Source organism: Mycteria americana, chromosome 6 (genome assembly GCF_035582795.1).
Source record: "Mycteria americana isolate JAX WOST 10 ecotype Jacksonville Zoo and Gardens chromosome 6, USCA_MyAme_1.0, whole genome shotgun sequence".
Classification (NCBI taxonomy): domain Eukaryota; kingdom Metazoa; phylum Chordata; class Aves; order Ciconiiformes; family Ciconiidae; genus Mycteria; species Mycteria americana.
Window position 1 is genome coordinate 63,028,214 of NC_134370.1, and position 22,452 is coordinate 63,050,665.

At 42.8% G+C, this 22,452-nt stretch overlaps 1 protein-coding gene across 1 annotated transcript in view; it reads right to left on the reverse strand.

The window, feature by feature from the left end:
* AGBL1 (AGBL carboxypeptidase 1) overlaps positions 1–22,452 on the reverse strand; it is a 278,153-nt gene that overhangs the window by 247,822 nt on the left and 7,879 nt on the right. The window contains exon 5 of the mRNA XM_075506626.1: positions 20,443–20,536. Coding sequence (XP_075362741.1) covers positions 20,443–20,536 — 94 coding nt within the window. The remainder of the gene's footprint in view (positions 1–20,442; positions 20,537–22,452) is intronic.

Sequence of the window (22,452 nt, forward strand, 5' to 3'; positions counted from 1 at the left end):
GTCCCAGAAGACCTATACTCTTCCTGGCCATGCCATAGCTGATTCTTCAACAGCCTTAACCACCCCAGTCACTTCTCTTCTCCAGGCTTGGAGGGAGCTGGTCTGCTCTGAGTTGGGGGATAAGTGCTTTTGATGTGACCTGGTAGAACAGGTTTGCAACTACTTTGCTTGTAAAGCTGAGAAACCCAAGGCTATCATAAAGATGTAAGTAAATCCACCCAGATGGTACTGTGGGATGGAAAATTCAGACATGCCCAAAAAAAAAAAAAAAAATTAAAGGTGGTATCACCCAGATCCCAGCACCACCACTCAGCAGAATCAGAAATATTCACAATCACCACCTGCTTCTGAAACAAGCATTACATATCTGCAGCTGTAGCTAGCTGGATTTCCCACACACCAGCCTAACAGCCTAGACACATTCTCATCTCAGTCCATGCCTGTACATAGTACTGCAATAAAATAAAATGGAACCAAACTAATACATTTCATCTCTTCAGGTACTGCAATTCATCACAAGGGTTTTGGCATAGGCAATATGCAGCGTTCTGTACATCCTACAGCATGTACTCTACAGTTAGTCATAAGTAGGTGCAGACCCAGTAGGCTGACCTCAATAGTATGCATTGCTTTAGAACAAATTTTGAAAGAGAAAATAATTAAAGACATGAGGGTAAACTGCAAAACAGATAAAACAGGTTAAGGGATAAAAAGGACTTACCAAGAGTAGATCAAGCCAGCTTAACTTGATATCTTTCTTTGATGAGATAACCAATTTTTCTAGACAAGGGAAATGTGGTAGATCTAGTTTATCTGTACTTCAATAAAGCATTTGATATGGTGCCACACTGGAAATTACTAGCCAATCTGGAGAACATGGGGATTAGTATAAGAATTGCAAGGTGGGTAAGGAACTGATTAAAGAGGCAATGACAGGATTTATGCCGGAAAAGGAATTATTAGGCTGGAGGGAAGTTATGTTGTACATTCATGTTTTGATGCGGATCTTATTTTATCATTTCATTAATGACCTTGGCACAATAAGTCAGCATATACTAAGAAAATCTGCTGACCATGTGAAGTCAGGAGCTGCTGCCAATAGTGGGGAGTTCAGAATATCTTTCAGGAGTAGCAGGATGTTCTTGAGCTCTGAAGCAATAGAAACGTGATTAAATGTAATCGTCAAAGTGCAAGGTCATGCATTTAGGGTTTAGTAAGAATTGCTGTTATGAGCAGGGTCTCATAATTTGGAAATGAGTCGGATACCCTGGATATAAGAGCCCATTAGAGGATGAGGACAAGCATGACCCAGCAGGGTGACACAACCATGAAAAGGGCAGATCAGGTCTCAGGAAAGCCGATGCCAGTGGAGAAGGGAAAGCCTGAATACATGCTTCATACAAGGCTTCACCTGAACAGCTGTGTGCAGTACGCAGAAGGAACCATGCAGAAAAGTGCTAAGGAAATCATTATGGTAACAGAGATGTATCTCATGAGGAGTCTTAAAGACCACAGTTTTGTCACCTTAGCAAAATGATGGTTAAGAGGTGACTTTATTATTCTCCATAGACACACTGGGTGGGGGAGAAGTAAACACTGAGGAAGGCAGAGAGCTACTTAAGCTAAAGAACAAAGTTGGCACAAGGACAAATGGATATAAAATGGCCATGAATAAATTTCAACTGGAAATTAAAGCATGGTTTTTAAGCACTGGAAAATGAAGCTCTGAAACATCCTCTTGGCAGTGATGGGACGAACAACCTAACGACTTTGAAAAGGGAGCCTGAATTGCTTATAATGGGACTGTTAGGCTCAGTTGCCAACGAGGAAAGGGTCTGAAAAAAGTGACCCAGGAATGACTGTAGTCCTATATCCCTACGTTTTAATCATAGATAAGATGGAAGTGAAATGAGAAACAGGTATTCTAAGCACAAAGTTAATTAGCCAGCCGCATCAGCTGAAAGTCCAAATAGTCTAGTATCCTGTGGACAACAGTAGCTGAGGGAAGAGTGTAAGACCACAGCAAAAACACAGTGCTAGAACTTCCAGAACAGAATCAGACTCCAGAAATTTGCAGTCCAGAGATTTCATAAGCTAGCAATGGTGCCTTTGGGAGGCTTTTTAGCTCTTAGTTGATTTTGCTTCCATATATTTGCCTAGCCACTTTTGAACTTATGCAAACTCTTAGCATCCACAATTATCCTGGGAAAGGAGTTCACTCCTACACTGCGTAAAGAGTTACCTACCTGCATTTGCTTTAAACTTGGAGTTAAACATCAGCATTGTAATTTACACTTTAAGTCAGCTGTCAGCAAATATCCCCAGAACATTATCTATCTTTGATGCCGAACAAATTCAAACATACAAAACACCCTATGGGAAACAAATAAAACAAGAAGCCACAGAAGAGAATGCAGAATGGACTTTCACCAAGAACAGCAGCAAGCTGACGGATGCGTCAATAGGCTCACAGGTGTTTGTGATAATATCGGCACCTCTTAACAGCATATGGCAAACCAACAGCATCTTTTCTGGCATCAGAAGATATAATGAAATGAGTAAGCCTAGGACAGGAAGACAGAGAGAAAGGAGATAATAAATTGTGCATGAGAGCAAGGATGGGGGGGAGGGGCGGCAGGGAAGATGGGAACAGGAGGAAAAGTTTAAGAGCACAAGAAAGATGACTTGATGAGCCATATGCTAGACCACAGAATTTGATAGTGTGCCCAGTGCAGAACTCTGCATTTGTCTCAAGAAGGAATGGGGGGAAAAAAAGAAATCATTAAAAAAAACTGCCAAAGCTGTCCAGATGCCTTCCTCTGATTTTCTGTTCTTTGTGGTAATACATTAGTAAAATCTTAGCTATTTTGTCAATCCCAGCGTATCTCAAAGGACACTCACTTATATATTTCAAAAAAAGGATGCATAAATGAAGTTGCCCTGTCTTAAAAGGCATAATAATAAATGCTGCTCCATAATGAGGAAAATATTAAAACTCCCTGTACTAGCAGTCGAGACAGCCACTCTGAAGAATGGAAATCTTTGAAGTGTTTCCAAGACAGCAGCTTGGATATCAGGGCAGGAGTACAACTAGCAGACAGATAGACAAATGCAACTTCCAGATCCTGTGCTTAGGAACCAGGAGCAACAAAGAAAAACTCCGCTTCCCAAGCCAAAGCACAATTGGATTAGCCAGTAAAACCGGGCTGCTAAAAAGCATAGACAAAGAAGTCTTATGTCTAGGTCACCCTTTCATATCTGAGCTACCAGGACAGTGTTAGATGGAAATCACTGCAGACAGAGGAGACTGAAAGCCAGGATCTCTTATGGTTTCTTCTCCGCACTGATCCCGGCTCACAGGTTGTAGTGCTGGGTAGTATGACTGACAACACTGTGCCTCTGTTTCTGTCTCTTGAATAGATAATTTATTTCTGTTCCACCCCAGTATTAAAAAAAAAAAAAAAAACAACAACCTTCTGAAAATAAAAACCTCACTACAGAAGAGATGCATGGTGGACTACATGAAAGGATTTTAAGACTCTTAAGACACGTTGATGTTGATACCCACCTGGTCAGGACTAGCTTGGAACTATGGACAGGAAACAGCAGAGAAGCCAACAACTGAACTAAGAAGTGATCCAAAAGGGCTCTGCAAATCAGCCCCCAAGGAATTTAACCAGCCTTCTTTCTCCTGTGAGATTGTACCTTTTACATGCTTAAGCACGAAACATCCTCTTCAAATTATTGAATGAAAGCCAATGAGTTGGTGCTTCATTAAATACCTCTTTAGACTTGATGCCTGATCTAATTCCTAAAGGCAATCACACCTGGATAATAAAGACATAAAGCACTATTTTTATAGAAACGTAAGAAAAGGTTCTGCCCCTGCCTGGCAACCCGCATTGCTTCAGCCCATGCTCCCTCCTTTTGCCCTTCACCCTGCTATTTCTCAGTATACTCACTTGTTGCTGTCATGCTTATTTATATCACAAGCAGCATGGGGCAGGGACCATGGTACATATATTTGTACAGCATCTAGCACAATGGGAACCCTGACTGAGGGCTCAAGTTATTACAGCTTACAGATTTAAAGCCCCTAAGCTTCCATAGCCCCTGTCTCTGGGAGGAATTAAGTGCCCTTGAGTGTACATATTGTCTGGCTGCATTTTGCCTCCAACCACTGGGACTCGTACTTAACTACTGGAGTTTATACAGTCAGAGCAACTCACTCAAAAGACAATTTCACATTTGACAACTGAGACCCATTTAGAAACAACATGTAGGCACCATGGTAATAGGTGCTTTATAAATCCTACCAGAAGGTAGATCTCATCTGAGACAGATGCCTTGAATAGTCATTTCCCTTGTGGCCCAGAAATACAGATCTTAAATATGCAGGCACTTGCACAGTGATTTGTTTTAAAGGCTTAAAACCAGCAGCTTTACAAGTCTTGGAAATATGGGTGGGCAAAAGCTGCTTATGCTGCTGGCATTTTCATAGTACTGCTGGTCTAGGACTCACACAAAAACACCCATCATCACGTCCACTTTAATTCCAGCTTGTTAGCTAGGCATTAAAACTTATGCTAAAGGCAAAGCCTGCTCACAGTCTGCAATGTTCCACACACTGCCAACAGGTGGAGTTTGGAGATCCAGCTGTTGTGCACAGATGTGCTTTCAGTGTACTGCTGAAGGAAAGGAAATAAAAAAAGAAATCACACACTTTTTCTAACGGTTACTTCAGTTCCAGTGACCAGCTTTTTTTTCTTGGAAAAGCACACGCTGTCTTTAATACAAATATACATCTTCTATGGAACCTATTTGCTGTGATGCAATTCATTTTGCTGAATAGAATTAATTAGCAAACAAAAAAAAGTACAGAAATTAAATGCATGCTGAATGGTATTTCCTCCCCACCTTTAAAGACTTCTATAGGTATTAACTGTTAGAGGAGTGTTGGGGGGGGGGGAAGCGTGCACAAGTACCAAAGTCAATGCTAATAAGCAACAAGAGTTAACAGCAAAAGGAGTGATGATTCCCTGCTTTTTAACCCTACAACAGATCCAGGAATTAATTTTCTCCTCTCTTGCATTTTGGCGAGCTGAAGTCAATGTGTTCTCCAAAAGACATGTTGCCACTCAGAGAATTTATCGTCGTAATGCAGAAGCCCCAGTGTGAGGTTGCCTCTTGCTCTCATGGCTAATGCAATAAGCATATCTCACTTCCCAGGTTCAGCTCAAAGCCTTCACTGTAGCATCTTCCAAACATCTCTGCCTGTCCTGGGGCCTGTTAGGTTAAAATCAGTGAAAAGGTACAGCCTTCCAGCCTCTTTCATCTCTGCCTCCCAGAAAGAAGAGTCACTCCAGGGTTATCCTCCAGGCACCCTTACAAGTATCCTGCTCTGTCTTATGTAGAAGAAGTACAGAAGGAGACACAGCTGCATCCTAAAAATTCAACCTATTCTTTACAGCTCTAAATTAAATTAGCTTCAAAGTAGTAACAAAGAAGAACAAGGTATACGAAATACACTTAAGTCCTTGCCAAACAAATGCCCAGGCATTTCTTACAGCATGGTGCAGAGCTGGCACTGCTTCCTCAGGCAGAAGCCATACCTCAGAAGATTTCCCATTCCTGTCAACTCCCTCTCTAGGGTCAGATGTCACCAGTAAGGCTGAGGCAGGCTGTGACAGCTTGTCATTCACATCAAGATGAAGGGTCTGGAAGGATCACAATCAGACAGGATTCTTCACAGATATATCACCCAGGCCGTTTCAGGCTGACAGTGTGAGAATCCAGCTCTCCCACCCAAGGGACACATGCAGGAGGACTGAGAAAGGGTTTTGATGCTATCCTTGATTAAGAGGAGTGGTGAGGATGCTCATCTGCTAACAAGCACCAGCACAGCCCTACAAAACATCTCGTACACAATTAAAGCACGTCAGTGAGTGGGGTTAAATCCCCCTCCTTTCCCCAGACAGCTGTCTTCCAATCCCAATTCAGTTACTAATGAGAAAGAGCCCAGTGGTCTGTTGGCTCACTCCTTAGTTGTCAATTTATTCGCAGCTTATCAGTTCACCGTGCCCAGCAGCTTTTGCTCTGGAGACCCCAAGGATTGACATGCACGTTGTGCTCACGGCAAGGTAAGTGCTCAGTGCACGAGGGAGAGAACCAGCCCCATTCTGCTTGCTTCTGGATCTTTCTGCCTCGAATTTTTCTGAATACTGCGTACACCCAGAGCAAGGGCAGGGAGAGGGACACAATCCACGTACCTGGTGAAACCCTGCTTACTGCCTGATGAAGCCCAAGGGCACTGCTTGGTGACATACCCAGGAACCCTAGGCTCAAATCTCAGCAGGGCAACTGTGACTTCTGTCCTCATTAAGAGAAATTGAATTGCAGATGCATTGGGGAGTCTCTGATGGTGAACTATAAAAGAGAAGGTAGAGCTTGGGGGTACCCAGGACTTTATGATGCCAGAAAATGAGCCTGCACTCACACTATATTGCCTGCAACCAACTGCAAGATTATTTTATGGATACTATCAATTGCTGGCAGCGAGATATCCAAGAGCAGCTTGTGTTGCCAACAGTCCAGGTAGTGAGGTATCTAACATGTCAATGCTTGTGCCCAGAGCTATTTGGAAGCACAAAAGGGAGGCTGGTTTCAAAGTAATCAAGGCTAAGAGCTGTAGTTCTCCCTGACTACTGGTTAGTACAAACCATCTCTAAGGCAGCAGTAATCTCAGGGTACAACATCTTTAAAAAGCACTTTGTAATGAAAGGTGCTCTTGAGCTGTAAAGCAGCAGTGTTTGAAATAGCCTTTACTGAGTGTAACTAGGCTGCTGCAATGGATGGGAAATTTGAGTTTCCATTTCAGCCATTCCTGCAGTTTCACTGCTTAGAATTTTGAGGTTTGTTTTGTTTGGGGTTTTTGTTTGGTTGACCTTTTTAACCAAAGAAATAAATGTCTTTCAGGGAAACTAATTTTAAAAATGTGTACAATTTAAGAGACTTGAAAAGAACATGAAATATGAAGCTGAAGGACTGAGAAAGCGCCATCTTCCTTGATCTCTACCAAGAAACAAGGCTGACTTGTGTGGCAGCCTTTTCTTTAAGCAAAAGTTAGATGCTTCAAAATAAAAGAAGGAATGACTGATATTGAACACAAGACGAAAAACTGTGATTGTTCTTTTTAATCTAATGGTACTGTTTCCATATTACAAGGCTCTGGAAATAGATCCATCCGTTTGAGTTTATATGGCACTTCACTTTCCCCTCTGGTCCTATTCAGATGAAGCACATCCATAAAGTCCAGCCAAAGGAAATTTAAAGCTTAAAACCTCTAGGGAAGAGAGCTGGCTTGCAGAGTTTCTTTGAATATGCCAGAGCAAGAAGCTCTTTCATGCAAGCATAGCTACTGAAATTGTTCTCCCTGTGCTGCATGGCAAGATGCAACTTGGGTGGTTGTGAACTGCAAAAAGTGTCATAATATAAGCCTATAGCCCTACTCAGTTCTGCCTGTTGGTGAGTGTCCAGGTACAGCCTGCCTGTAGTACTAGGGCCATGGTTTGAATGTGCGAGTAGCTGCAGCACTGACAGCACACAGTGTTACATCCACATTTGCAGTAGGGAGCAAGTGGAAAAAGATATTGATGCCAATTAATCTTCTCGCATGCAACACTTCCCATTCCTCAATCTCTATGTGCTTCCCAAGTAGGTAAGCACTATTTCCCTTGTTATGTGCACAAGTTAGGCAGTTTCTATGCATTGCTCTCACCTAAATCCCAAAAGGATGGTGGTCAGAGTTAGAGCTGCCTGAAAAGCTCACATGCAAGTGGAATTTCAACAAAATATATACAAGAAAATATGCAGAAGCTGTCACCAATTTTCTCCTATTTCCCAGCTACCCCCACTTTTCATCCCTTCCGATGACTGTGTTCCCTCACATACATACTTAGCCCTTCAGCACTGAATTTACTGTGAATTGGACACTTTACAGTTTGATGGTCCTAATGGATGCTGCCAAATACAAACATGCTTGGAAATACTGGGGTATTCACTTGTAAGCCATGTGTGTACACAATACTGAGCTTAATTTGTACTATTAAATCGGTCTCAAATTGAGAACAATGCATAAACATGCTTGAGAAACACAAAGTAACATTCTCTTACAGATTCACGTTAGGCATCTTGACCTGAATTTAAAAGGCACTTTTATGTCTAAACGTGCAGCTGGCACTCAGCAGGATTTTTCAAAGCCCCTTTGCATACTAAGGTCAGAACTACCTTTTAACTGTATGAGTTAGGCCTTTAACCTGCTGAGAGGCTTTCTGTTATGGTTACATTCCCTTTCATCTTCACACATCTAAATAGCTCTGAAAATTTAGAAATTCATTCAGAAAACTCAGTCCTCATTAACCCAAGTCCCTTCAGTCAACACCAATAGCCAGTTAATAAGACATTTTTCAAATCTGTCATGTATGCAAAAGAAATGCCAATTTTACCCACTCTGTGTTGTCAAAACAGAAGACTGCAAAACATGTGTAGAATGGTGCTAGAAACATATAGTACTGACTAGTTTTGCAGCAGGCAAGTACAGTAAGCATGAAGTCTTTGGGAAAACAGATGTTGCAATTGCATAGTAGGGAGGAAAGCTTACTAACTTGCCTGGGATTTTCAGTAAAGGTTTAGCAGAAAAAAGCCATCCTGCTATTTGCCTCCCTCTGCCATTCTGTGATTTCTTTTTGTTTGACAGGTGGGAGGGGGAAATGAGGATACTGCTGTATCGTGTAGTAAATCACACATAGGTACATCTTTGTAGGAAAAAAAGCCAAGGTTGGAAAGTAAACAGCTTTCACACTGCCCTGCAGCAGCTTTCTGGACATAAGCTCTCCAAGCTGTGACAGGAAAGGCAGAAGAGTCATCTGAGGACATGTGATCAGGTTTAAACTAAATAGGAGAGATGTTGCAAATGAGGATGTATCTTCTGCAGAAGCTGTGTGTGCAAGTAGGCTGGGCCACCATCACAAAAGGCTACAGCCTCAAACAGCAGCAGATGCACCACCACTCCAACACCTGCTGTGAATTTGTCCTTGTCCCGGCCTCATCTCTGCAGCTCAAGCAGGACAGAAGTAGAACATCTTACTGCAGGGAAGGCAACCTACAGGCTGCAGGTCAGAGATGAGGCTCTCTGCAACCACAGTACCTCAAGATGTTTAGCATTTCAAAGAACAACAATGGGCTATGTAAGATGGCAATGGCATAGGTAGGGGTCCTGAGAAAGAAAGAGAAGTATGTTTAGTTTAGTAGTATGCCCAAGAGTCAGAGAAATAGTATTCTCTGTTAGTTCACCCATGTTGCCTTCCATATAGCACTTTGCCCAGCTGGTGACTGAGATTCAACATGCAGGATGCATTACAACTTTGGGAGGATGAGCAGGAAGACTGAATTACCAGGGACAGCCAAAGCACTGCCTCAGGTTTCATCCCCACATCTACAAGCAAGGAGATTTGAGAGCAAGCAGTATGCACTAGCCTTGCATGCAACATAGGTCACTACACCAGCACGGAGCTTGCAAGGCTGGTTGAAAGCCAAGATCTGGCTGTTGTGGCTGATCCAGCCAACCGCAGACTAATGAATTTTTTCCGTTACACATGTATAATTCCTTATTAAGCAATAATCTGGTCGCATCTTAGTGCTGGTGCCTGTTCTTCACAACATTTAGCTAGAGGATTTAGAAGGAAGAAAAAGTCAGTAACAAGCCAAAATGCAGCAAATACTGGGTCAAATTCTCCTGATATTTGCTGTTTGAAATCTGCAATGTCACTCTGGCATAACTGCAGGGGCTTTTTGAAGCAGTAATTTGCAGAAGCTTAAGTAACAAAAGTTAGTATTTTTTTTCCTCTCTCCTTTCATTGGAAAGCTTCCATCTGATATAATCAAGCCAAACTCTAGGATTTGAAAACAGACCATATCAAAGCCCAGGCTGGTAGAACTTGAGCTGAAGCAATGGGGATAAAAAATTAAAAAGCACAGTAAAAATTATGAGCATTATCAGAATGGTTATTCCATGTACCCTTGTTTTTTTCTACACAGGAAAATCTGGAAGGTGGCAAAAGCTGAAATAGCCACAAATATGTAAGCATGATTTCAAGCAACAAAAACCAAGAAGGAAATGAAGCTTTTGAGTAGACAGTGAGAGCTGTTGTGCCATTGCAACATATGTCCTATGGTCCACACAAAGCCCAAACTGTATCCATTTAACACAGAATAGGAAATAAACACGTGGAGTAGATGTGCCAAAGATATTGATTTTTGGGTTTTCTTCTTCTGCAGTAGTCTGGCTGCTGCTGCAGGCTAACGGTAAAAGCTCGGTCTCAGAGCCATGACCTTTCCAAGGTTTACACTTCAGGGGGAGTTTCCATTCCCAATCCCAGAGCTGCAGCTGTATTAGGAGCCAGCAGCCCTGTTCTTCCTCACCAGCCACTTCAAGTTTTCAGGTTCTCCCCTCCATGTTCCAAGTCCTGTCTCTGAACACATCCCAGAGCAGCTCAACTCTGGGTTTATTTACAGATTTTACTGGCATTGCTGCCATTCCAAGTGTTGCCCTGCAGATAAAGAGACTGAGAAGAGCCCTGCCAGTGTTAGCAAGCCAGAGACCTGTGCTGCATCTGTAGCACTGCTGTTACAAAACCTTCTCTCCTTAACAAAATGCATTTCACCTGTGCTTGGTGAATACTCTAGTACTTAAGATTTCTCTTATTCTCTATAATCAGTGTTTGATAATTACCTAAAAGTGCCTGAAAGAGACTGTGAAGACTTTGGAGCTCTCTCTCCTGCCCACTGGAAATGAATCAGTTGTGTTGCCTCTGTATTGCTAAAACCAGCTACCCCGCTGCTGCTACAGCTGGTGCAGCTCCAGCAGTGCTATCAGGAAAGGGAATCCTAACGTAGAAAGGCTGTTGCTAAGGGCTTTGACACTGTGTCATACAACTCTGCTCAGGGCAGGTCTAATCGTTGTTGTGCTTCAAAACCACTGATAGTTCTAGAGACTGGCTTACACTTCACCTGCCAGCATTGCCAGCGCTGGTGGAGCTGGAAAAAAGCCACAGCAACCTCCAGAAAATTCTTAGGGCTGTTTTCCTTGTGGGGACAGCACCTGCTCAGGGCCAGCATTGTGCAAAATTGTTGCTGTAGAAGCTCTGCACTGAGGTTTCCTTTCATTGTTGTCTCCTCAAATTTCCCTTGTCTACCTTTGGACTGAAAGCTTCTGTAGGGAGGATTTCACAGCTGCTTTCTACCCCCTTCATAAGGGTAACAGGCTTCTGGGTGGAAGAAGTGGCAATAAATCAAGTGAAAGGTAAAGGAGAGGAGATTCTTGGGCTCCCATATGCACTGACACACAAGTGAGTGCCCTCAGCTTTATCTACTCACTCTCTGGCCTCTATCAGAGATTCACATCATTACCCAACTCAATGATTCCCAAGGAGGAATTCTTTCTTTGTCTCCTTGATGCAGGAAAATGGATGCAGGCAAACAGGCAGGGCAGGCACCTGCTCATCACCTCTATGACCAAATTCAGATAGGCGATACTTAGAAATCCCTTCCCTGCAGTCCCCCAGGGCTGTCTGGCTGATGCTTTCTGAAAGCTTTGGCACTTAATGTCCACCTCAAACATCCTTACAAGGTCACACAACCATGTTGCTCAACCTTCTCCTCACTCTGCCAGCTCCACATTCACTCGAGTCCACTTCGACTGCATCATGCCTGAGCATAAAACCTTTCACAAATTCACTACTGCTTTTCTCTCCTCTTTCTCATTTCCCCCCCCATCTCTAGCTCTGTCCTCAATGAATGCCTCAGACACAAGTGACTGTACCCTCACTACCTTTGGGAAGGCATTAGAAAGGTGCAGTTTTAAGTGTATGCATTGAGCATATGAAAAGTCTGATCTCAAGTGACTTACCCACAGTAACACACCATGTCTTAGATTAGCACTTCAGACACAAGAGATCTTTTGTCTTCTACCTTCTTTGCTCTTATAGCCCTACCACCACTGATGAAAGCCTTCTCTCTGCAGACCAGGAGCAGCTTGCCTACTCATCTCAGATAACCCATCAACTTCCAGAAATTGTCCCAAACCTTTCATTTCTTCCTAGATTGCAAAATATTTTGTAATCCTCCTAGCTCTGTTCTCATTTTTTTTTATTATTTATTCCACTCTTTTCCTTCTGTGCTATTTACAAAATGCTTAGCATAACCAGTACACACCAGTCTTGACCTACCCTTCTATGGAACTATCATACTCAGCTACAAGAAATCATTAACATTGATAATTCATTTAACTCTGGGAAACACTGAGATGCAACAGACGTATGAAATCAAGCCCTACCTCCCATTTGGATGGGAGTGACAGTGGTTTCCCCAGCTATGTGGGAGATACACCTCAAAACTTCTAAGAGGCAACGCAACTGCAATGCAGTGAGACACCCAAATGTTAGCTTTAATCTAGTTATCACAAAGACCAACAGTGAGACAGATATGGCAACATGAATAATACTCCCAGACTGGATAATATGTCCTAAGAAGCTTGGGTAGCCCACGCTGGAGGCCCTGCTGCAAGCCTTAACAGTTGTTAGCAGAATGAGGTAAACTAAAGCTAGGGTGGAGAGACTCTCCCACACAATGAGCACAGGGTTGCCTGCAGTATAGACATACCAAAACCATCATGTGAGGTCAGCCATGAATTGCATCTGCCGTAGCCACTGGGTGTGAAAAGTCAAGAACTCGAGAACAGGAGCAACTTGCCCTCGTACCATCTTTCCGAATATAACCCACTAGCTCACCAAAGGGGAAGAAATAATGGGCAAGCAAAGAAAGGCCTAAGGTTGAAAGCATTGCTTCTTTTTCAAACTGTTACTTTTACCTGAAATAGAAGTAGAACATAAGCTAGACCTAAAGGAAAAAAGCAAACATCTCTTTCAAAATAACAGTCTCACTAAGTGGGTCCATTTATAAACCAGTTCCTCCCTTCCCATGACATATCAAGTTAAGCATAGAAATGGATTTCTCTTTATATAGTGTTCATTTGCCAATTTCTTATGCCACAGAGGTAGGTGTATCTGTGCTTAATCTTGCCATTCCAGAGGCTACCAAGAGATGTCACCAGGGTTTCTGTATGCAACATGTTTGGCCATCTGGAACAACCTTGGTATATGGTATTCCTCTCTGCCTCATCAATTGTTCATCTATTTTCAAATCTCATCTGAAAGCATCTCTTTTCTCCCTTGCCTCACCTCTTAATTTTTCAATTTCTCTCTTCTGCTGCTATCAACAGTACAGTGCCAGTAAAGTATAATTCTGCAATGCAACTCTATTTACTCTGCAAAGCAGCACTGAGATAAAAATCTCATTTCAGACTGATGGTATAACTTATTAATATTAGAACAGGTCATTCTGAGAGAAACCACACAGACCGTAAAAAGAATAGAGGAGAAGGAACTGCATAAAACTGGGACACCTTTGGCTCCAAGATCATTTATTCTATTACAATGGCTCATTGCATTAAATTTGAACACTAGGGTTTATTTACTTATCTCAGTGATGTACCCATCTCTGCTCCATGTTATCTGAGATATTAGTCAAGTTGAAAAAACACTTGATATAAACAAGAATTTTAAAGACAACCCTTTTTCCCTTGTTGCTGGCATCATCTCATTCAGAACAGTATTTACCAGTTTTATTTAGCAGGAATTCTAGGCTAAATCCCACGTAGATCAAGGCCAGATGGGAAGCGGGTCATTTAGTTGTGACATAGCTCAAAAGAAATTTCAGCGTCTCCTGTGAATTTTCTACAGGGATCAAATGAACCCAATAGCAATTTGAGAATAAACAGGCACTAAGCATTGATTAATTCTGACCACATTCCAATAGAATCATGTGCTAGTTTCCAATTAAATATCCAAACTGCTCAACACAATTAATGGCAAAACACAGATGAACAAGAGGAATTAAGGATGATTTGCTTTTGATCTCCTATCAGATATCGTTGCCAAAGAAACGACAGCATAAAGCTGTATGTGGAGCATTCCTCAAAAAGAACCAATCACAACAACTACCATATCAGGTTGCAGAGGAACTAATCACCATGTTGGTGTCTTGAGTTTGTTCTCATTCTCAAAATACTGGCTGGCAATGGCCATGCAACATGTTCTTCTGTGCAAGCAGAGAGCAGCTGATAGTTTAGGACAATCCAGGAGATGGAATTGCAGCAAATTTATATGGTGGTCTACCAGCAAGAAGTTATCCAGGATTAAGGCTGATGAAACTAACTGCCTGCACTAGGTCTAGGATGCATTTGCAAATGCATCCCTTCCATGTGTGTCTCCGTCATTCTTAACAGAAGAGATAATTCTAGTGTTCAGGTCATCCCTGCTACATCTCACCTCTTTTTGTCTAACAGACATAGCCCACACCATTCTGATTTCTTCTGTTGTTGAGGTCGCAGGAGATCACTTTTACAAGTGTTTGTTGATGTGGCAACTTGGTCACTTTTCAACACTGTGGGCTCAACACTTACATTTTATCTTGCATCAAAAGCACCAGTTCCAAGGTGGGAAAACAGAATCTCAGTTGTGTGCAAACAACGCAGGTTTTATAATAATAATAAAATGACCAGAGTTATACATATATTCTCATATATTCAAAACCTATTTTGAAGCCATATACACCCTCTTAACTTACATCTTCAGCATTTCCAGGGCCTTTCTATTCCCCTTGGTCAATCTGACACAATGTCTGATTAAATACGGACCCATCAGATTTGGGCTTTTAGCTTTAGATGTGCTCTCTTGATCACCTTGACATTCCTCTCTTCACTTGCATGAGCTCTGCTTTCAGTACTCCAGTAAAAATCTTCCTCTCTGTCACAATGTGAGCTGAAGCATGTGATATAGGAATCACTTCCTGACCATAGCAATGGTGTCATCATTATTCTTGCATTTTTCAGATTCATGAGTCACTCCTTACCTCAAATCACCCCTGAGCACACATCAAAGACAAGACATGTGGTGTTCTCATTTCCTCCTGGGTTTTGAGCCCTTACACTAGTTGGAGAGGACTGCATCTTCCAAATCTCTCTCAGCAACCTGACCCAGCCTTAAATGCCCACCACACTACTTCCAAGGTACCCACTCCAGATTCATCCTCCAGTCAGCAGAGAGAAATAAATACTTCCATGCCACCCCAAATTTCTAGAGATAAATATTTGACACAGGTGAAAAGAACCTTGCTTCTTTCTTCCTTTAGAATGTGAGGAGTCCAGATATGCACCTCAGATGGAATAGAGTTACATGAGAGGATTTCCTGCCCTTTGATGGAAAGGGAGATTATCAGCAAGTGTTGAGAACTGGGACTATCCAATAAGCACCAAATGTAATAAGAATTGTGATTAAATGTCAGAAGTAGGCAATGCTGGACTTCAGCAAAGGCAGATAATTTCTGCATGTCACATTTTCTACTGAATTAATTTGGCACCATACCCAGACCTTTTTTATTCACTTTCCCCTTTTAATTAAGTAGTCAAACTTTACTGGAACAGCTCAGTGCAGAAAGCCAAGTTTTGTGAATATTCACAGAAAGATTTTTTAATTCTGACAAAAACTCATTCTTGTTGCAATCTCTTGTATGAGGTTTATCCAGTCACTTACCATTAGCCAGCTCTGCTCAGTGTGGTAAATAGATGTACTCACAGAGAGCTTTGAGAAACAAAGACATTTTAAAATCTTCTAAATTGCTTTTAATAAAACTGCAGAAATAAGACTGCCCACCAACATTTTAACAACAGAAAAAGATAATTTAATGGAGGGAACAACTCAGACACAAGTCACACCATCATTTCCATTTTCTAAAATACAGGTCTTCCTCATATGAAAGAATCATAAGTTCTGGATTTTTGTTTTCACTCACTTTGATAATCTGCCTTCAACTTGAGAAGTCCTAGAAGAAGCCTGCACAACATGTAGCCACAGACAACGTACAGCCTTCAAAGCCATCAGCCTGGTATGCCAGCAGCCTGGGGAGGATAGCTGATGCTTGGCCACCTGGAGACAGAGTCATGCAGAAGAGACCCAGCTCCTGGTGGGCCAGAGAGCAAACATCCGCCACCGTCACATTTCACATCCATTTACCCACAACACATCCAAATATCTCCCAGAACAAGTAAATTGGGAAAATGAACAAGGGTGTTGAAAGGGACACTGTAAAGTAGGAGAAGGGTAGAAGATATGGAACATATGGGGAATAAGTAAGGTGGAAGGTGAAAGGAGCGGGGGTCATTGCTCTCCGTGGGTCATCAGGGATATTGCATTAGAGAAGGTGTTGATAGAGTGAAGATTTGAGCACCCCACGCACACTTGTATCAGATATCCCAGCTACTGACATAAACAGAACTGAGAAAAACAGAACATAATCTGGCTTTATTTTAAACTGGCTCTATAAAAGGGTATCAGAAAACTTTCTCTACAGCACAGCATCATGAGATATGGGCAAGACAGTCTAGAGTCTCCACCTCACTTGGATTTTGCAGTGCTTAACTCAAGAGTTCTCTAAACCTCAATGAGTTTCAAATTTTTTTCATGTGGCTTTTACTTCAGATATGGTTAGTCCTGGAGAGATGCACACAGTTATGGCACCAGCAACCTGAAGACCTCAAATGCCTGACTAAGACCAATAAAGTCCATGAGTCACAGTCTCAGGGGAATCAGAGCTACTTGGCATGCACCCAGAGAAGGTCAATTGGAGCATGGGAGACTATTTCTAAATAACCCAGAGCTTTGCCACTGGGAAAAATAAATAGAACTATGTATCTTGTTTCCACATCTTAGCTGGCTAAATAAATAGCTCTCATAGTGCACTCTCCAGGGCAAATTCTTAAAGTGACCTTGGTCCTGCTGCTGCCCAGGACAGGAGAATGCGGGTGTATCCACAAGAGAAGCGGTGCATTTTTGATGCTGCATTCCTGGCAGCTGATCAAAGAACAAGGGTAATCTCAGCCCCCACAGTTGCCAGCTGTTCCTTCCCAGCAGCAAGGCAAATCATGGTGGCACATAGTTATGAAGTGGAGGGAAGGTATCAAGGGCAAATACAAAGGGAGGATCAGAGGCTTGCTGGGAGGACATTGGAGTTTTCCTCTGTAGGCAGGTTACAGAGTAGTGTTCTCTTCAAGTTCCATACTGATAACCAAGAAAAAGCAGATGTTTCTGTGACCAACTAACTACACCAAAATAACCCACTCCAGATTTCAGCATAGCCACAGCAACTTTGGGAAGAGCAACACCAGTGTCAGATGACCAGGAGCACATGCTGAACTAGACAAAGCACATGACCCCTTTTTATTCTTTCTCCCCATCTCAGAAAACCCATCCATAACCTTTCTCCCCTGGTCACCCTACAAATTTTTAACTAGAACAGCTCAAAAAAATAGCAGGATATTTTCACATGTACCCACCTCCATTTTCTGATGAACTGTAAAGATGCCTGGGATTTTCAGACCATAGCTATCCCAAGCATTTGCTAATGCTGAGAAAGAAGATCTGTAACCCACCCTACAGTCTAGACTTCTGGTCTCAGGACCTAAATTCTTTTCAACAACATCTCTTGAAGCTGCTTTCCCCAGTGAGAGCAGTGTTTCCAAATGGACCACAAGCAAACACAGTCCCTACTGAATAATAAGAAACTACTGCCTTTAAATAGGTTACAAGTGTTTTTTAAAACAAAACAGGTTTGTATGCCTCTTCTGATGTAAAACAGACTGTCTCCACTGAGCCATTGACCTTCTCAGCTGCTCCTACTTATTAAATGAAACAAGCAGCTTTGAGCCCTAGGCAGGCCAGCTGAGTGGCTACCAGGCTACAGCTGATTTATGGTTCTTGCTTGTTAAACCAAGTGTAAGTGGGAGCCAAATCACCTTTTTCTGTGAGCTAGGTCCCGGGAAAGATTTTATCCTGCATTTGCACACTCATGCAAATATATTTTAAGAAGAGCACAAATATTTTAGGAAAAAAAGGAAATTAGGAAACTGAAGTAGCAATTGGGGAGCTCAGGTAGACAACAATTAATGTACAAGATAGCTTTTTTCAAAGGGAAAATAAATCCAAGCTTTTCAGCAACAAATAAAATGGCTTATTAGCAATAAAACTGGAGTTTTATTGGTGAAATTTTGAGTTTTCTTTTTCTGGTGTGGGTGTGTGTGTCCCAAAAGGAAAAAAAAAGTACACAGAAGAGTTCAAAACAATTCTTGTACATCATATAAAAGGAAGAAAAACCCAAATATTGCACGTTGACAATCTGGAATCATTGAAATCAAAAGGGGTGTGTTTCCCTGAAGGTTATTTCTTTCCCTTTCTGCTTAGAAGGGAGTATTCTAGACCACTTTACAGCCCACATTACAACAACCCTCGGCAGCACTAGCTGCATCTCCAAATGAATCTCACCAAAAACCCAGGCTAGAAATCAGCAACAGATACCAAGTTTTCCACTTCCCTCAGAGGAAACAGCAAATGGAAAAAGCAGCTTTGCACAAAATTAATTTGAAAAGCCTTTATGCAGCCAGTCCCATTGCTTAATGGAGAACTGATACAGGCCCAAGTCCCATTACACACAGATCCTGACCTATGAGGTTATCACAGAAGTAGAACTAACACTAGTCTAATCACAGCCAACACTTCCATAGGAGGGAAACCAGGGAATTGAGTGGAATTAGTTAAGCACAGACATGGACCCATCAATCACTTTTGGCTGCCTCAGAAGTCAAGCCCAACTCTTGGTCTAACTCATCCTGGGCACCCGTGTCATACATAAAGCTGTTCTCCAGGCTCCCTGAATCTTAAAGTTGTAACATGAGGTCTGAGGGGAATCTTGGAGGGTGCTCAGATATCCTAGGAATAATATCCTAGCGATAATATTTTTTGAGTTGGGTAATATCCAAACCTTTGTGAAGGAAACATCCTGATATCATACTTTTGGACAGACCACGTAGAGGAATCACAGGTACTCTGGCTAAGAGAGAACTGAAGCTGTGAAGGAGTTCCAGGTACTCAACACTATACTAGAAAGCCAAAAATGCAGGCAAAAGTGAGTTGGCTTCCATTAACAAGGCAGCTGCAGGAAGTTGTGCATCTGCTGGGCCCACTCAGTATCTTATTTAGCAAAGCAAACTGTTCAAATTTTTTTTATAGCCCCAGGCAGGTAGGCAGAAGAACTGGAAGAATGCTGCATTTAGCAAACAACAGTACCACGTGTTGGCGTGGAAGTTCATCACTTGTGGCTAGTGGAAATTAATTCAAATTCCTTCCCATGTAACTGACGGTATTGGGAGAACTGGTATCAGTCTTTGATGGTAACAGCAGGATGGACATTATTTACTGGTGCCCTCACCCAGAGTGACTGGCCCCCACTTCAACCACAGCTAAGCAAGTAGTGGCCAAACTGTTGTGCCGTGTCTGTCCATCCACTTCTCACCTACATGCGATGTTCCCTAAAGCTACTTCCTCAGTAATCACCAGCCATGAACCGCACCCATGTCAGGTCCATGCAGTAGCCAAAACTGACTGAATGTTACCATGTCCTTGCTGAGACGTGCATGAACAAGTAGGGACTATGTGCTCCACAAGGCATTGCACGTCTCACCAGAACTGGCAGGTTCTCTGTTGCTTAAGCAAATGTGATTGTGTGGGCACAGCTCATAGCAGTAAATTCTCCCTCCTGTTTGTCATGAGCAAGCCACAGAAATGTGTTATGTCCTTCTGTGGATGTTTTCCACATTACAAAGTTTGCCTTGAAAGGCATCTGAGGAAGAGGTCAGAATGGACAACTTGGGGACTATGTTCAGCATTAAGACAGATATAAAATGGACTCACTGTCTTCAGAAAAAAACTGTTTGAAATATTTGCAATGGGATTAAAATCAGACCCAGATTAATACTAATAAGAACTGTCATACTTCAAAAATATCGTGATGACCTGATCACAACTGTCTGCAAAAGGTGGATGAGGTAGCACTGCCATGATTCCACTGTACCTGCCCCCGGGCTGGTGGTGGCAGGAGGTTCTTGCTAAGGGGTAGGCAGGAGCAGTTTGTCTGCTGCCAGCACATGCCTCTCAAAATCCAGTCCTGACTGGAAAATGAAGGACGATACTTTGCAATCAAACTGCCATCACTGTATAGGGTACACTACAAATAAATGGCCACCAGCATGAATCATATGATGAATCACAGCATTAACATGTCCTTCAGGGAACTATTTCTGCCTCTTAAAAAACCCTGCAGATTTAAAGTGAGTGGAAATTGTGCATCCATTTCTGATTTCTTTGCCTCTTCAAGTGGAACCAAAATTTTATTTCTTGCTGCCCTGGAAAGATGAGTTCCCTTGGGCCTACTGCCTACCTGACTGTCCTGACGTGTCTCTTGCTGTAAGGGGTGATGACTTTGAAAAGCAGCTCCATGGCTCCATTGATGCCAAGTGTCGTTCCTGTGGCAACTAAGTCAATAAAAGAGAAAAGCAGTCAGATCTGAAGCAGGCAGTCTGCAACATTGTGTTTAGAGGTGATGCGGGGAAGGGAGTAGCTGTCCCTGGGGCTATGAGCGGATTTCTCTGGGCTTCCAACTGGACTCCACAGGTCATTTTACAAACACAGAAACAGAAGCACAAAGCTGTCTGTGGACACAACCTGAGCCAAGATCAGACACAAAAACAGTCCTCCAGTTCTCCCTGAGTTCCCCAAAGTCCCTTTTCCTGTAAATATTGTACTCTCCAGAGAACAAATCATAGTTAAATAGGGTCATCTCCCAGCAAAAATGACAGGGCTCAAATTCATCCCACATTTCCCACAGGCAACTCCATGAGGACAGTTTATTTCATAGGGGCATGGAGGGTAGAGTTTTCTTTCTGTGTTATTATTCAGTAGGATGGAAGTGTGTTTTGGGGGGAGGGGAGCTTCTGAATGCAGCTTAATTTCAGCTAGGCCAATTTTACCTTTAATCCTTCACTTGCTAACACACTAGGAACTTTTATATATAGATTTTGCATTCGATTCCAAAAATGCCCTATGCATAAACTAGGTCTTTAGCCAGACCTCCCTACTATGAGACAGAAACTCTGTGTGAAGAAGGGATGGATACAGCCCCGAAATATTAAATGCAAGTCAACAGGGTGAAAGGCTCAGTAATCAACAGCAGCCAGAGGGAGACCTGGCTGCTTGCCCACTGCTGGGTTTTGGCTGTTTTGTAAGTATCTCCCAGTGGTCCTCAGAGAGCTGGCAGAGGGCCCATCATCTCCTGCAGTCCTACCGTGTCCCCACCAAGTTGTCCTGTGATGGAAAGCTTTGCAAGGTTTGCCAGCTACTTTCACACTAAGCTGGTAATTCATTAGAGACAGGGCGGTGGACAAGGCTGCTTGAACTCATCCTGCCCCAGAGCAGGACGTAGGCTGCCACACACAACTGGTGGCAGAGATTGTGAAGGGAGCAACCCAGAGCAAAGAACTGGTGCGTGAGATTGCGACAAGGACTCATTTTTTCTGCTTTTATACCTAAGCACTCTCAGAGTTTTATATGCTTCTGGATCCTCTTTAGTTCCACTCCATAAAAATAATTTTTAAGGTTGAGAGCATGTAATCTCCTAGTTTGGTACCACATCCACACAGACCTTCACCTAACCTCCCCTGCAGCTTCCCAGCGGAGCCACGAGCCCGCAAAGTCAAAGTTACTCATGGAAGGGGGAAGCACATCTGGAGAGTGCTGGGGATACCTGGAGAGTAACAGAGATGCTCCAGCAAAGGAGCAGAGGTGGGGTTCTGGGGTCTGACATTAACAGAAAGGAGGGACGCTGCAGTATGCATCCTAAAACCTCTGCAAAAACTGCAGCTGAATTGGGAAGCAGGTGCACTGAAGCAGGGAGCAGGGAAGTGTGGAGATCATCATTTTGGGTGGGAGGCAGCACAGGGTGACTACACAGCTGTGAAACCCAAATAAAGGCACATTTCAGCTTCCGGCCTTGGCTCCATTTTTAGTCACGCTCAGCCTTTCAAATACTGCTTATCACAGGGAGAGTGGTTGAATGTTGAGGCTTGGCTGCTTGCCTGAGAAAGCCCATTTCATGAAGCTAGCTCCTGTACAGATAGAAGGAACCTGCAGGGCTGGGTGCCAGGAGTGCTAAATCTTAGGATGCATATAGCAGACTACAGACAGGATGGCCGTCAAGAATTATCTGCTGGGTGAGGGATGTGGGCAAGGAGAGGAAAGGGTTAGACTGAGCAAAGGGAAATTTGTGCTGACAAACTCAGTGCTCTATAGCAGAGAAAGCCTGTATGAATCTGTAATGATCCTGGGAGAGAATACTGGAAATCCCATTGCTTGAATCATTTAATATGAGGGCATTGCCAAGCAAGAAAAGCTG